We start from the raw sequence: 16,842 nt of genomic DNA, 5'->3' as shown, positions 1-16,842 counted from the left end.
TGATCCTAATAGATCTTGAGAGAATTTGAAACATTACTCCAACTTTTTTGTGACAATCAATCAAAAATTCCTAAGGAATTTCTGTCTAAGATTTACTAGAAAAATCACATTCTAAAAAATGAAGTCAGAAACTCAAGAAGAAACTTATTGAACTCCTAAAAAAATCTATTATTATTTCTAGATAAATCTATAGAATTTACAAATTTTTCTTTAGAAATTTTGTCGAAAATAATAATGGGATGCATGATGGGATGTCGTTAGAAACTCCCGTAGCCGTGTCCGCAGCAGTCCATATAAAAACCAGCACCTTCTCTAGCAATTTATCCAGAGATTGAAACTGGGAAATTGCTAGAAATTCTTATTGAAGATTCTGTAAAACTAACCGAGCGAGTGCGTTACAAATTCAATCTGCAATTTCTAGAATTTTATAAATTCTTCTAGAAATTTCTCTAGGAACTCACAAGGGGAATGCGAGGGTACATTAGTTTCACCACCATCAATGTAAACTGTGTTGAAATAATCGTCATAAAGCTCAGCCCCTGTTCCACCAAGGTAAATATAAGGTAGGCAATCCAATATGTCAGATTATATAATTCACCATATTGCTATATTTGCACCCATTTAGACTCGACACGGTTTCATTATTATCACAGTCGAATTTCGCACACGACTTCGCAGCGGCAGTGGGGTAAGATACTTACCTTACCTTACTTACCGGTCAGGCTAAGGCCGGGGTGGCCTCTGCTGTACATAGTAGCCGCCTCCATTCCACTCGGTCCATGGCTGTTTGTCTCCAGTTCCGCACTCTGCGTAGGGTCCGCAGATCGTCCTCCACTTGGTCGACCCACCTAGCTCGCTGCGCTCCACGTCTTCTTGTACCGGTCGGATGACTCTCGAGAACCATTTTAGTCGGGTTGCTATCCGACATCCTGATGACGTGACCCGCCCACCGTAGCCTCCCGATTTTCGCGGTATGGACGATGGTTGGTTCTCTCAGCAGCTGATGCAGCTCGTGGTTCATTCGCCTTCTCCAAGTCCCGTCTTCCATCTGCACTCCGCCGTAGATGGTACGCAACACCTTCCGTTCGAAAACTCCAAGGGCGCGTTGGTCCTCTGCACGTAGGGTCCATGTTTCGTGCCCATAGAGGACGACCGGTCTAATCAGCGTTTTGTAGATGGTTAACTTCGTGTTACGGCGAACTTTATTCGATCGTAGAGTTCTGCGGAGTCCAAAGTAAGAACGATTTCCTGCCACAATGCGCCTCTGAATTTCTCTGCTGGTGTCGTTGTCGGCGGTCACCAGTGAGCCCAAGTACACAAATTCTTCAACCGCCTCGATTTCATCACCGTCGCTATGAATTCGGGGTGGCGGGCGCGGTGATTCCTCCCTGGAGCCCTTTGCCATCATGTACTTTGTTTTCGACACATTAATGACTAATCCGATTCGCCTGGCTTCACTCTTTAGTCGGATGTACGTTTCCGCCATCGTCTCAAATTTACGAGCAATAATATCAATATCATCGGCGAAACCAAGCAGCTGAACGGACTTCGTGAAAATCGTCCCACTCGTGTTTATCCCCGCTCTTCTTATTACACCCTCCAAAGCAATGTTGAACAGCAAGCACGAAAGACCATCACCTTGCCGTAACCCTCTGCGAGTTTCGAAGGGACTCGAGAGTGTCCCTGATACTCGAACTACGCACATCACTCGATCCATCGTCGCCTTGATCAACCGTATCAGTTTATCCGGGAATCCGTATTCGTGCATAATCTGCCATAGCTGTTCTCGATCGATTGTATCATACGCCGATTTGAAATCGATGAACAAGTGATGTGTGGGCACGTTGTATTCGCGGCATTTCTGCAACACCTGGCGGATGGCGAACATCTGGTCCGTTGTAGCGCGTTCACCCATAAATCCAGCCTGATATTGCCCCACGAACTCTCTTGCAATCGGTGATAGACGGCGGCATAAAATTTGAGAGAGTATCTTGTAGGCAGCGCTCAGTAGTGTGATCGCGCGGTAGTTCCCGCAATCCAACTTGTCGCCCTTTTTGTAGATGGGACACAAGATACCTTCCATCCATTCCTCCGGTAATACTTCCTCCTCCCAAATCTTGGTAATGACCCAGTGTAGTGCTCTCACCAGTGCTTCTCCACCGTATTTTAGAAGCTCGCTTGGTAGTTGATCTGCTCCAGCGGCTTTGTTGTTTTTCAACCGGCCAACCTCCTCCTCAATCTCTTGAAGGTCAGGGGCCGGAAGTCTTTCGTCCTGTGCACATACTCCTAGATCTGTTACCACGCCACCTTCGGTACTTGCAACGTCGCCATTGAGGTGCTCATCGTAATGCTGCCGCCACCTCTCGACCACCTCACGCTCGCTCGTAAGAATATTCCCGTGATTATCTCGGCACATGTCGGCTTGTGGCACAAAGCCTCTGCGCGAGCGGTTCAGCTTCTCGTAGAACTTTCGTGTGTCCTTAGCGCGGTACAGCTCTTCCATCGCTTCGAGATCTCGTTCTTCCTGCTGGCACTTCTTCATCCGGAAGACTGAGTTCTGCCTGTTCCGCGCCTGTTTGTAACGTGCCTCATTCGCTCTCGTACGGTGTTGCAGCATTCTCGCCCATGCTGCATTCTTCTCGTTTTTCAACTGTTCACATTCGCCGTCGTACCAGTCGTTTCTGTGATTCGGAGTCGCGAAACCTAGTGCTGTAGCCGAGGTACTACCTTTGGCGGATCGGATGTCCCTCCAGCCATCTTCAAGTGTAGCTGCGCCAAGCTGCTCTTCCGTTGGTAGGGCCACTGCTAACTGCTGCGCGTAGTCTTGAGCCACTTCTACGTAACGAAGTTGCTCGATGTTGAGCCGCGGCGTTCGACTTCGACGCGTGGTGATAACTGTCGAAAGTTTTGAGCGCATGCATACAGCGACTAAGTAGTGATCCGAATCTATATTCGCACTGCGGTATGTGCGGACGTTGGTTATATCTGAGAAGAATTTACCGTCGATTAGAACGTGGTCGATTTGGTTTTCTGTTTGATGGTCGGGTGATCTCCAGGTGGCTTTGTGGATATCTTTGCGGGGGAAGAAGGTGCTTCGGACTACCATACCACGGGAGGCTGCAAAGTTTACGCATCGCTGGCCGTTATCATTCGATACGGCGTGCAGGCTGTTTCACCCGATTACCGGTCTGTACATTTCCTCCCTTCCTACCTGCGCGTTCATGTCGCCGACAACGATTTTCACGTCACGCGGCGAGCAACCATCGTATGTTTGCTCTAACTGCGCGTAGAACGCTTCTTTCTCGTCATCGGGTCTCCCTTCGTGTGGGCAGTGGACGTTGATGATGCTGTAGTTGAAGAAACGGCCCTTAACTCTCAACAAGCACATCCTTGCGTTGATCGGCTGCCACCCGATCACACGTTGTCGCATCTTGCCCAACACTATAAATCCTGTTCCCAGTTCATTGGTGGTGCCACAGCTTTGGTAGAAGGTAGCCGCTCGATGTCCGCTTTTCCACACTTTCTGTCCAGTCCAACAAAGTTCCTGCAACGCCACGATGTCGAAGTTGCGGGGATGTAGTTCGTCGTAGATTATCCTGTCACATCCTGCGAAACCTAGTGACTTGCAATTCCATGTTCCAAGTTTCCAATCGTAGTCCTTATTTCGTCGCGTGGGTCTTTGCCGATTGTATCGAGTCGTATTTTCTCCTATGTTATTCGCAATGGGGATTTTTACGGGTGGCTTATTGGGCCTACGCCAACACTCCTGTCTCGCCGGAGGGCCATCGTGCCAGTTCTGTTTAACGTCCCAACCAACACTGGGACGACCACGCTGATGGGGCTACCACCTTGGATCTAGCTGGGCGTGGTGCAGCGTTTCTTACTCAGCCGCTGGATGCCAGAACAGACGCTGTTTGAGACGCACCTCCTTGGTGAACAGACACTCGGATCGTACCTCCTCAATCTAGCTGAAGTCAGGAGGACAACAGTGCCCAGGCTGCACTACCAGCTAAGCACACAACTCTTAGCTGGCGGCATTGTCATCGCTTGACCCGTGGAAGCATGAGGTAGGAACTTGTGAGGACCAGAGCTATATTGGATGCTCTCCTTATCGACTCACCGTTTTGCAGCCCAGTGGGGTAAGATGCCATTTTTAAAAAAAAGATGCCATTTTTAAAAGTTTCATCATTTTCAATGGATAATAGCCTCATTTGTTAGGCTTCCAAAGTGGTAACAGAAACTAGACAATATTTGCTCAATACTTAAGCAAAAATATTCACTAAAATATTGCATTTTCATCAATTTTCAGTAATTTGAAGAACTGGTTCGTAGAACGGAAGTGGTGCAAAAAGGCCATCTGCCATGGGGTTAAGATGCCACACCATGAAAACATTCAAAAATTGCGTCCAACATATTTTGAGCATTTCCGACTCCCTTTCCCCCCTCTGTCCCGCTTTTTTATATACTCAATGCATTGAGTACCACTCCCTCCCTGCTAAACGATGGTCGTCATATTTGAATGAACCTCAACCGGGATAGCGTAGACATCAACAACCATGCGTGCCTCAATCTCCTTGAAACAACATGGCTGGTAATAAAATCACCCGAAAACCTTAATTGCAAGCACGAAAACCCGGAAGTTGCCAATTTTCTTTGGGAAATCAAAAGATTTTCCGTGGGTTTGACGGCCTAGCTTCTAGAAGAATGTTTAATGCAAACATATCTTGGCACCATTCACCTATAGGGTAAGAAATCAAACTTTGAACTAGTCAAAATGTAATCTTAATTTGAACCATTTCAAAACTCATTAAAACGACGTTCTTTTCAGGCAAATATTGTCCCGAAAAAGATGTTAAACAGCTTTTCGTAATGTAACCTGATAACATGGACTTTAAAAGCATTGAAAAAAGCGTTTTTGTCATGGAAAACAGGCAATTGAAAAATCACTGTGATTTCACCCATTTCCACCAAGAGAAAGCACATTTTCAGTGCACTCGTACAGCTCATGCATTGTATCAAACGCAATATGTGAACACGTCAAATGAAAGCTTATTTATCGTAGAATCGACCAACCGAATAATATTCCGCATTATTTGTCATAAAATTATCAAATTTAAGTGATTCTTACTTGGAGAATGTTATCTTAAGTTGAACCATTTGTAATCTAAATTTGAACTAGTAAACGGGGGTGAGCTTCTAGTGTTGGTCTGTAGATTGCGCTAGTGGTTGCTTTGTTTACTCTGGGGGGATGAAAAAAATCCAAATTTAGTTTCCAAATTCCTATAGAATTTCGAACATTCTGAGTTGAGATTCCACTGCCTAATGAAAAATAGGTATCAGAATTAGCAGATTCATGTGATTTTTTATTGTTTAGCATGGAATTGGCTGTTTTGTGAGTTGCTCGAGCTGCTGCCGCCAGTAGCTCAAATTAAGATTAAAATTGGTTCAAATTATGATTACGATGGTTCAAATTAAGATTAAAATTATTGTTGATGAAAAATTAAATATTTCAATGAAATTCGGTGCAAATACAAACTTTTTACCATTTAACAGAAAGCTTATACCCGTGGCTTTCATGTACATACGATTTTGCCGTAGTAAATTATTTCCATGTGGGAGAAAAAATCACCTAAAATTTGCACTGCTTAAGAAAGCCGCAATTTGGTTCAAATTTTGATTACCTACCCTAGTAATGATCAAGTCCCATACAAGAATGATTTTATGAGTTGGGCCATTTTACCCCATCTTGGCATTTTTGGGCTCTGTTCCCCTACACAAGCTCGGTTGTGTGGCGCATGTGCATTACAGGGGCGTAGGATGCACAACAGGTAAACAAAATAAGTGTGATTAGTGTGAAATGTCGCTGGGAAATGATGATTCCGTTGGTGAAACTCTGAAGCTCAGGAAACAATGTAGAAAGAGTTGCAACCGATGACGTTCGGCTGGATCGGAGGCTTTCAGGTCGGCTCGCAAGGCCTACCAGAAAGCTCTTCGGTCTGCTGAACGATCCGGCTGGTCGAAAAACCTTTGTACAAATGTTTCCAGTTTGAGTGAAACCAGTCGGTTGCACAAAACCCTTGAAAAATCAAAGGATCTTCAATCAAGTGATCGAACTTCGTTTGCCAAATGGCGATCTGACTTCCTCTGATGAGGAAGTTCTGGAATGCTTATTCAGCACACACTTCCCTGGATGTGTAGATAATACATCTTCGGATGATCCTGATGTATTTTCTTGTAGTTATGATTCTTTAGCTTCGGCTCGGAGTATTGTAACTATAGAATCGATTGAGTGGGCTCTTAATAGCTTTGCTCCTTTCAAATCTCCTGGGCCAGATGGGATTTATCCTATTTTGCTTCAGAAGGGATTTGATTATTTCAAACATGTTTTGAAAAAACTACTTGTTTGCAGTTTTGCTACTGGGTATATTCCCAAATCCTGGAGGGATATTACTGTAAAGTTTATTCCGAAAGTGGGTCGTGCGTCGTATGAAGAAGCAAAGAGTTTCACCCCTATCAGTTTGACCTCTTTTCTTCTGAAATGCTTAGAACGCATTGTGGATCATCACATCCGTGATGTTCATCTGGCCAACGTGCCTCTTCATGTGAACCAGCATGCCTACCAATCTGGAAAGTCCACTGTGATTCTTTTACACAAGGTTGTTTACGATATCGAGAAAGCATTCGCTCAAAAGCAATCTTGTTTGGGTGTTTTCTTAGATATCGAGGGTGCCTTTGACAACGTGCCTTTCGATGCCATATTGGAAGCCGCACGGAGTCATGGCATATCTCCAATGATTTCCAATTGGATTCACCAAATGCTCAAAAACCGATATCTCTTCTCGACATTGCGTCTAGCAGGGATTAGGAAATTGAGTGTTTGTGGATGTCTTTTACGACCTGATGCAAAACGCTCTTCAGGTAGTTGAGGGTTGGTGTCGCCAATATGGCTTTTCGGTAAATCTGAGTAAAATATCTATTGTTCTTTTCACGGAAAAGCAAAACCGTAATGGTGTTCGACCTTTGCGTCTCTTTGATTCTGAAATCAATGTGGCTGAACAGGTAAAGTACGTTGGAGTCATTCTTGGTTCCAAACTTTCCTGGACAACTCATATTGAGTTCAGAATCAAGAAAGTTTGTATGGCCTTCGGGCAATGCTGGCGAACCTTTCGTACAACTTGGGGTCTAAAAACCAAGTATATCAAATGGATTTACACAACTGTTGTTCGACCAATATTGGCCTATGGATGTCTTGTGTGGTGGCAAAAGGGCGAAATGAGAACGGTTCAATCAAAGTTAGGCCATCTCCAAAGGATGTGCTTAATGGCGATGTCTGGAGCGTTCTCTTCAACTTCCACGGCAGCGCTCGAAGTTGCTTTTGACGTTGCTCCACTACACATTCATCTATATTCTCAAACAAGAAGCACTTTCTTGCACTTACCGTCTATGGGTACTCGGTCTACTAGAGGACACTTCTGTGAACCGCACATCAACACACACCTTATTGTTTCCACTTTTGGTGAATTGGGATAAAATTGTCCTCGCTCCAAGTGATCTTACAATTGCTTGTAATTTTCCATATCTACAGGACGTTTTCCACGAAATTCCCTTCTTGGGAAGAATGGGAACCTGGATATCTGAAGAGAAGTATTTGGGGGGGTTTGGGGTAGTGGTATGTTGAAAATGGTCGATTTTTGCGTGACGTAGTATATGGACGTTCCCTATGGCGAATATTCAACAAGCTGATTCATTTGCATGTGATAGCGCAACTGCTTTTCTGAGAACTCGGTAAACACTTATTAAGTGAAACTGACATCAGAAACCTGCATCTTCAGAACGTTCTGTTGTTCTTGACCCGCTGTGGTAGAGAGCTATAGGCACTCTTTACGTTATATGCGTTATCACAGTGCTATTTTCAGCACGCTATGTGAACCCATTGTGGTACGCTTATTCCCTTACCTGTCCTTTCCCCTGTCCCATTTTTTCCTTTCCTTCTTCCTCAGGTAAATGGTGAATAGGCTCGTGTTCATTGTGATGGCACAAATTTCCCAAATGGAGGAGAACGTGCCTCTGGAGCCGACCTACTATACCTAATAGCTGATACTACGGATAGCTGTTTCTATCTCCAGAGGCCAATCATGCCGAATAGTTGACGACGGGACGACACTAGAAAAAGGTTCATAAAGAATTATTATCGCCGGTGGCGATGATATACATTTTTAGTTCATGCGATCGCAAAAATGGTTATAGATATGAGATTTTTTTAGCATCAAACTGAAGCCTGAAATTATAGCTAATGCATACATGTGTCGACAATTAAATTTAATTTTCTTACGTATGTTTAAAAAAAATCAAACATTTTCACTTGGATAACTTAGATGTAACACTTAGCTTCCATTAAATACCAAAATTGTCGTTTATGATTATTTTTACGAGCGTATTTACCAGTTGAAAATGTCAGAAACATGCGAAAAAGGTTGGGCGGCCCTGTCACCTTCCGGAATATCCGTTGCATTGTCCTCCAATTCCTCAACGATCGACAAGGAATTCTCAGGACTGATCGATCACATCATTCTTGCCACACATCACTGTTAACAAACAGAGCCACTTTTAAGGATCTTGTCCACCACAGCATTCAATTGGCTATAAAAGTACGATAAACGTGCCCCATAGCAACGCAGTGCGTCTGACGCAAATTCGAATACTTCCTGACGTCGTGCTTGAGTACAAAATTCCTCGAATACTTCCTAAAATTGAGATAGGCCAAACGATAATAATTTGGAATTGTTCCAAATAGTTGCTTGTACGCCAGATACGCAATGTTCAATCGTATATTTGGCATTACCATTGAGTCGATAATTTATCGGATAGGAAAATAAATCCAGTTTTCGAGTGCATCAGATGATCGCAAAACTTCCCTTTTACGTATTACCAAGCTATTATACATCACGTGGCATGGGCTGTTCATTCCGTTGTGAGTGCAATGCATGAGTTGGTGTATTTTTATAAATAAATTTTCGATCGATCATCTGTTCCGTGCGGCATAGGAGGAAATATTTTGTGGAAAATTTTCTGACAAATGCTCGTCACCACCGAAGATTCGCCCAACCGGAACGAACATGGATCATTTGTTTTTGCCTAGTGACGCAAATATGTTGGTCGTAATTGGCTAGGACTGTCACACTCTCTCACTTCAAACGTGCAATTAGTCTGTTTGTAGAAGAAAGAAAACAACGATTATTCAACATTCATCGATACAAAAATCAGCTTCTCTAAGTTGCGTCATTCATAAAAAAGTGTCATTGGTCGTCTAGCATATGTCGTTCACTGTCCATTCCCCAGAACGGACGTCCTTCCGCCGAAAATCCACCTGTTTTGATCAACTCACTCCCACACGGATTTTCACCCAGTTTTCACTTTCCTGAAACACCACACAGAAATTGATATTCTATTTATGCAATCAGTCAGACTCACCTCCTCGCTGAATGAAACTCGCTTTTTTCTGTACGGAGAATCGAAGGTCTTGGACCGCGGGACTCTCCAAAAGGCAGGACGCTCGTAGTATTTCTGTTCGCATTCCATATTTCTCAAACACTTGCGATCGATGATCAGAACACCAACAGTTCAACAGGTAGCACACCGTGGATTAAGGTACAAACAGACGACACACCTAAAAATGAAACCAGATTGAACTTGAACTTCTTGCGAAGTGCACGGCAACAACACGTGTATGTGTAGTAGGCGAGTGAACTAACTTCGTTACGAAAATTTTCCTCCTACTGCTGAATTTTCGGGGGTGGTCTAGCGTTCTCGGCACTTACAGTGACACTATCCGATCGCGGTTTCAATGTTTCGGCTCGCGTTTTCCGACGGTCAGCCAAGTTCAACTCACGCGCGCGTCTTTCCCCCGCAAGAGATGGAAGGGAAAATATTTTTCGTCTAAAATAAATCAGAGTCCGGTTAACGACGACGCTCAAGACGGACAACAGAAAACAACGGCGAAATGCCTCATGCGATAATCTCTTCGCCGTGGCGGCGCGGCTTTTTGGTTTACCACCACGGTCAGTTTGTTAGTAGAACAGGTCGGACGAATGACGCGGCGTGGATCCGATGCCGCCCTCCGGACGCTCCGCCAGGTTTGAACTGTAATACGCAGGCGCACGCATCAAGTGCGGCTTCAGAGAAGTTCTCAATGAATTTCGGTAGTCAATATGCGCAAGTCTTATGACGCAGCACATCCCCATTGAGGTGACCGATGAAATGACGGAGGAAGTGATCCCGCGCATTTGGTTCTGGGTTAGTGATCCATTCCAATTTTTACAAACATTCCCTACGGATGGCAACGGTTAAGTCGGTTAATTTGCCGCTTTGTTGATATTAATTGATTTGTTTATCTTGGATATCCGAATTTATGACTTGTTGTTCTGTTGACTTGATGAAGGATTTTTTTCTTTTAGTCGACATTCGAAACGGTTTCGTGAGATGAGCGCGAATGTGTTGTAGAAGAAATCAACAATTAACAGCTGGTAGAACTTGGCCGAACAGTAGGGCTTTAAAACTTTACCACAACGGATATAAATGCCCTAAAGCATGGCTATGTAGAGTTAAGGGGTCGTGCACAAATTACGTCACGCTTTTGAGGGGGCGGGGAGGGGGGGGGGGTTGGGGGGGTTTGCAGAACTTGACGACCCATACAAAAAATATTTAGGTTCCATACAAAAAATGTAACATAGGGGGGAGGGGGGTTAAAAATGGTCGATTTTAACGTGACATAATTTGTGCATCATCCCTAATATAAACGACGCATGCAACACACAAAGCTTCTAGGAAGGTAAACTCGGATCTTTCGGAACGTTAAGGATACTTGTGATTGAAATTTCGATAATGTGGAATTACAAATATCTGAAGTGCATCGGTATCGTAGCAATGCAGAAGGTACTGTATTGCAAGCTCCATCTTGTTCGATTTTCCGCGCTGCGTCGCGTTTGTGCCGTGTGACAACGTTTTTAATATGGAAAAACATGAGCATATACATGATCATTGGTGATGGTGGCCGTACACTTCGTAGTTTAACCATCGCGATTGATCAGAGCTACCTACCAGACTTGCACAGAGAACCAATAAATGGGGCATGGAATTAGCATACCATCCTTAATGTACACGTTCCGAGAGCTCAAACATTATTTCATGAGCAAATTTTCAATACGTCCTAAGTAACAAAAAAAAAAAAAAAACAAAAATAAATATTATTGCCTCGTATGGTAGCTTTGGAACTGATTAGTGTGTTCACTAAAATATCTGAAAAATAATGCTAAAATGGTTTTATATTGAAAGTTGCAATATTAACCTAAGTAAAAAATCAGCCATTGATAATTTTCTACTGTTGCGACTTATGTAACGCCTATAACGCCCTGCAGTTACGATAAAAAAAATGAAACCACCTAAGTGACAAAATTTAACGAAACGTCTGCAACGGTGCTTAAGCCGAAATGTAAACATGCCAAATTACAATCCCCTCGTGGTTCGGAAGAATAATCTCTGCGTGAAAGGTAAAAAATCCATTGATAAAAATTGATAAAAAAAATTAATTTGTGCGTTTACCTATCTTACATTGAATAATTGTCGTACAGGACCCCACCTGTTGGCAGAAGTTAACTCGCTCAAAATTCTGGGCGTGGAAATTTTTCAAAATTTCAGCGATACAGTAAACTTGAATTATTCTAAAATAATACAGTCAATCAAATTTTTGATACAAATTCACCAAAAACGGAATCTTAATATTTTTCAAAAAACCTGGATATTGAACCACTTAATTCTTTCAAAGCATTGGTATCTGTCACAAGTTTTTCCACCTAATAACAGTCATTTGGCTAAGATCAAGACTGTCTCGCGCAACTTTATAATCAAAGGCATCGGAATTTTCAGAGTTTGTCTTAACCCATTATGGTATGTGTGCCATCAGTAATCTCACGCTCCCATATTCATCCTATTCGAAAACAAGGGGTGATACACAAATTATGTCACGCAAAAATCGACCTTTTTTAACCCCCCCCCCCCCCCACTATGTCACACTTTTTGTATGAGACCTCAACATTTGTTGTATGGGTCGTCACGTTATGGAAAACCCCCCTAAAAGCGTGACGTAATTTGTGCATGGCCCCCAAGCGATTACGGCACCGGTTGATTCCGTTCTTTTTGTTTTCATGGGTGCTCACTTCTAACAAAATACAAAAATAAGAAACAAAACAAACAGCGCTTCAATCCTTCGTTTTTCATAGGATGAAAATGGGAGCCATATGCTTAATAAGGGAACCAATACCCTATATCTCGATGTTGAAAGAGGTGGGCTTAATGTAATATATATAGATAGCAAAACGAAATCGCTGTTTATTTAGAATATTTTAAAAGGTAACCAAAATGGCGGAAAAGACAATTTTATGGTTAGGCAAGAATATAATCAATCTATCTCTAGGAACGCTCGAGATTTGATACGCACAGCTCATGATACAGAACAGTGTATAGATGTAACAACCTGTAAAACAATCTACAACTTTTTCATAAGTCAGCAGAACATAATTCCTCGAATAACCCTAAAATTTCCAAACAAACCATGGGATATACTGTGGCAAAATCTAAACCAAAAGTTTTTGAGCTCCCCGAGCAGAAGGGAATAGCAACAGCATAATAAAATGTGTTATTTTGGAAAAATAACTGAGTAGCGGAAAGAGTTATTTTCATGTTATTTACATAACATATCCTGTTATACACTTGTCTGTCATAAGCGGCAAAATAACAAATATTATAACAAAAAAATGTTCCTGGAAGACCTGTTTAATAACATGTTTTGTTAGTTTCAATAACAACTTAATAACAGCGAATTTTGAAAATATTTCAATAACAAATTTTGATATGAATACGTTATTGATAACATTCCGAAAACAAAATTGGCTTTTTTCTGTTGCGGATAGGAGCTCCTCGAAAGTCCCATATGCATTCAATGGGATACGCAACAATAGGATCTATTGTTAAATGTTAATTGGGACGCTATTGTTGTCGCAAGCGATTTTTTATCGAAAACAGAGAGAAACTAGTTATTTATGTAACGAGTTGCAAAATGATGATTTTTACAGCACGAGTCGTACATTTATCCAACGAGGCTTGCCGAGTTGGATAAATATGACGAGTGCTGTAAAAATCGAGTTTTGCAACGAGTTGCATACAACATTTTTTGCAATGAGAAAAAATAATCACTGTAATATGATCATTTCCATCAGCATCATCATGCTTCCAGGTGGTTGTACGAGATCACCCACGTGTTCCATCAAGCTAGACGCAAAACTTGAATCAAGTAAGCTGTGCTATAACCGTCACAGTTTTTCAAGCTCTTGACATGGAAACACATTGGAAACACAGGTTGTTTCCCAAACAATTGCATTATGATTCATAATGCAACCCAAATGAGTTGCATTATGAATCATAATGCAACTGCTTTTTATAGTAAGGAAAAGTAGGCCGTAGTGACACTTAAACGGCAAGTATAAAATGCAATATTTTAGTGCCAAGTTGCAAAAAATAGTTTTCGTTTATTTTCCAAACAACTTACGTTGAAAAACTACCGTCGTTTTGAAACCCTTTATTAGGTGGTTCATTGTTTATAAGATTAACTAACATTATTACCTCATTGATTGACACATTCATCCAAGTGAATCTAAGTGGGCTCGATGCAGTGAAATCAATAAAAATAAAATGTCTAAAAATAATCAATGGAGTTCTTGATGACATATTTTTTTTACATTTTTGTCGAAAATGTGTTGTTTGTCGTTGAATTCCACCAGTTGATCCAAAATGTTTCATAAAATGGCTAACACTCTATTACACTCTCTATTTTCGTATTCATATCTAACTGAAACTGAAAAAAAAACAGGTATACTTTTCAAAGTGCTTATAAAACAAAAGGCTGATAAGTTGGCACTGTCACAGTTAAAATGTAATGTCAGTAAGAAGAGGAACTGATGACCAGGCTTGATAATCCTCCTCGAAATCAAAAAAGTTTTGCAACATGCTCTAGAGCGGCGTTTTGCTTTTGCCTCGTCGCGAGGGAGCGAACGAACCCCAAACAGAGAGGCAATAAAAACTGAGCGAGGAAGAGGGGAACAAAAAAAGAGCCGATGATTATTTCGGGTTTTTGAGTGCGATTTTCGCCTCGAGAGTCTTTCTTTGTATAGGAGTGGAACTCGCGAGAGCTTTTTGAGTGTGAGTGGACGTGAGAAACACAACAAGCAATTATGAGTGTTGGACGAACTCCTCGCTGCGCGGTAAGCTCGCGCTCGGTGCTGTTGAGGATTTGCGTTGTGATTTCTGAGTTTTATTTTAACTCCTCAGAAAAACGCCAAAATCGCTTCCTCATTTTCTCGCGAGTGAGTTTCTGTCAAGCCTGCTGATGACAAAATAATATTTTCTCTTACAGTTCCTCACGGAATGCTGTGAACATCGAAAATCTCGAATGGTGTAGTTTTCATTGAAAAGCTAGTTATGTTGTTATATTAATGATTAAATATTTGTACAGTCTCAATGACACAATAATAACTGAACTTGTGCTACAACAAAACATGTTATTGAAATATAATTTAAAGAAAATATGCCAAGAGCACGATCATAACAAAATAAGATTGCCCAACAGAACATGTTATGGAACGGTGATGACTTAATAAGTTAATAATAACAAACCGAGATATAAAAACAGGTTTTGTGATTCCGTTGTTATTATTTTGATATTTTCCTCTGCTCGGGTCTGATGTCAAACATTTCATTTTTTTGGTGATAAACTATATAATTCCGTCAAAGGAAAAGCTTTGCGACAAAAGAATACAAGGTAATTCAGACAAAACTTGTAACAGCTGTGGAAGAATAGACACCATTGAGCATAGAATTGAAACTTGTGGCTCTAGTGAAACTGTGGATCACAAGGAACATTGAAGAAAAAATAAAAATTTCTATCAACGATCCAACAGACATGTTAGGGAGGGTAATTGGAAACAATCATTATTGTGTTTTTAACATATCTTATTATGTTATAAACTTGTCTGTCATGAGCGGCAAAATAACAAAAATCATAACAAAAAAATATACCTGGAAGAGCAATTTAATAACATGTTTTGTTAGAATCAATAACAACTTAATAACAATGAATTTTGCAGTGAATTTGAAAACTTGTTATTATTGTGTTATAGTTCATCACATATCTGTACATTTTCAATAGTAGAATAATAACAAAACTTGGTCTACAACAAAGTATATGATTGAAATGATATTTAGTGAATAAATCTCATTAACTTGATCATATCAAAATCAGATTGCCCAATAAAACATGTTATAAAAAAGTAATACTTTGATAAGTTAATAATAATAAATTATGATATAAAAGCAGGCTATGTGATTTTGTTGTTATGAATTTGATATTCTCCTCTGCTCGGGTACCAGGTCTTTCTCCAAGTTCTGGTCACGAACCTGCAAAGATCCTTCCAGATGGACTTCGTCTTCCAGGTTGAGTATTTGATTCTCAATATTTACCTTCCATTTCACTGCGAAAATTGTTACTACCATCAGTCGAAAAATGGTTGAAGTTAGAGAAAATTGTTACTTATCTATTTGTTGCAATTATAATTCCAGGTCTTAAGAATTGCTTCACCGTATTCCATCATCATAGCATAGTGCAATGGAGCAACCAAGGAATTGGCATCCCTATCCCACCAATGCAATGTTTTCGTAGCCAACATAACTGTGGCTCAAGTGTGAGGCTCAAGCTGAGAACCTATCTTTTAACACAGCAGCATAGGTGAGCATAGTTTTAATGCTGGGTAAGAAAACAAGAAAACCATAACAGTCCCCTGGGAGCTACCCGGAAACATCAAATAAACCAATGCGAAAAAACGTTAGTAGAATACATATAATGTGCACTAAAATATATTTAAAGACATGTTTCACATCGTTACAGTGTCCACGGCCAAATCGTTTGGTTCCGAGTTCAGGAGATTTCTGACCGACATTCAGCAGGATCCGCCTCATCTGATGGAGGAGCTTCATAAAATCGAAGTGGGTAAGTATATATTGTTTGATTGATGATGGGTAAAGCCCGTGACTATCTCGCCAAGAACCTGGGATCGAATCCCACTCCCGACATACTCACAAAAATGTGAGTTCACCCTCTTCAAGGGAAGTAATGCCGTGGATGACGATGAACATGCCACTAATAGGCTATAGACCATATGAATGAAGCTTAGTAAATACTCTAAATATGTGAAAGCCTTAGATCAAATCTATGTGAGTCTTAACAGAGATCTGAGTAAAGAGAGTATTTACTCAGTTTTGTTCGTTTGGCCCAATTTTTGATATTGAAAACACTACGAAAATTATATCAAATGAACGGTGAATGGGTACCTTACGATATACTAATCATTATACTAATCATTATACTAATCATTATACTAACATATCTGACCAAAAAAAATATTCCTTATGACCTTTCAGTGGCACTAAGCATTTCTATTGGAGCAGCAGCAATTGATGAATCGTGCCAAATAGGACAAGAACAATCATTGGGAAGTTTCACGCGAACGGAGTATCTGGAATCGAGTTGCGTAAGTTCCAACGATGATGCTAAAGGTCAATGTTCATTAGTTGTTTCGGAGAGAACTCTGTAATGTGTTACGTTTGGGATGAGACAAAGGCACGGAGAGGATCCAAAGAAGGGCAGACAATTAAACGTTCCATAATAAATACAAAATTTCCCATAAATAATTCGAAAAGTCCCAGTGAAGAAACTGGGGTGTAAGCAGTAATAAATAA

The 16,842-nt window shown here is 41.2% G+C and overlaps 1 protein-coding gene across 1 annotated transcript in view; it reads right to left on the bottom strand.

Annotated features, from left to right (window-relative positions):
* Positions 1–9,908, bottom strand: part of LOC109420871 (PDZ and LIM domain protein 3) — a 155,610-nt gene extending 145,702 nt beyond the window's left edge. The window contains exons 1-2 of the mRNA XM_029880087.2: positions 9,753–9,908; positions 9,472–9,667 (exon numbers count right to left, since the gene is read on the bottom strand). Coding sequence (XP_029735947.2) covers positions 9,472–9,579 — 108 coding nt within the window. The 5' untranslated portion in view covers positions 9,580–9,667; positions 9,753–9,908. The remainder of the gene's footprint in view (positions 1–9,471; positions 9,668–9,752) is intronic.
* Positions 9,909–16,842: the final 6,934 nt, after the last annotated feature.

Source organism: Aedes albopictus, chromosome 2 (assembly GCF_035046485.1).
Source record: "Aedes albopictus strain Foshan chromosome 2, AalbF5, whole genome shotgun sequence".
Lineage (NCBI taxonomy): Eukaryota > Metazoa > Arthropoda > Insecta > Diptera > Culicidae > Aedes > Aedes albopictus.
The sequence above is the reverse complement of the archived record's forward strand: the minus strand, read 5'-3'. Positions and strand labels throughout refer to the sequence as shown.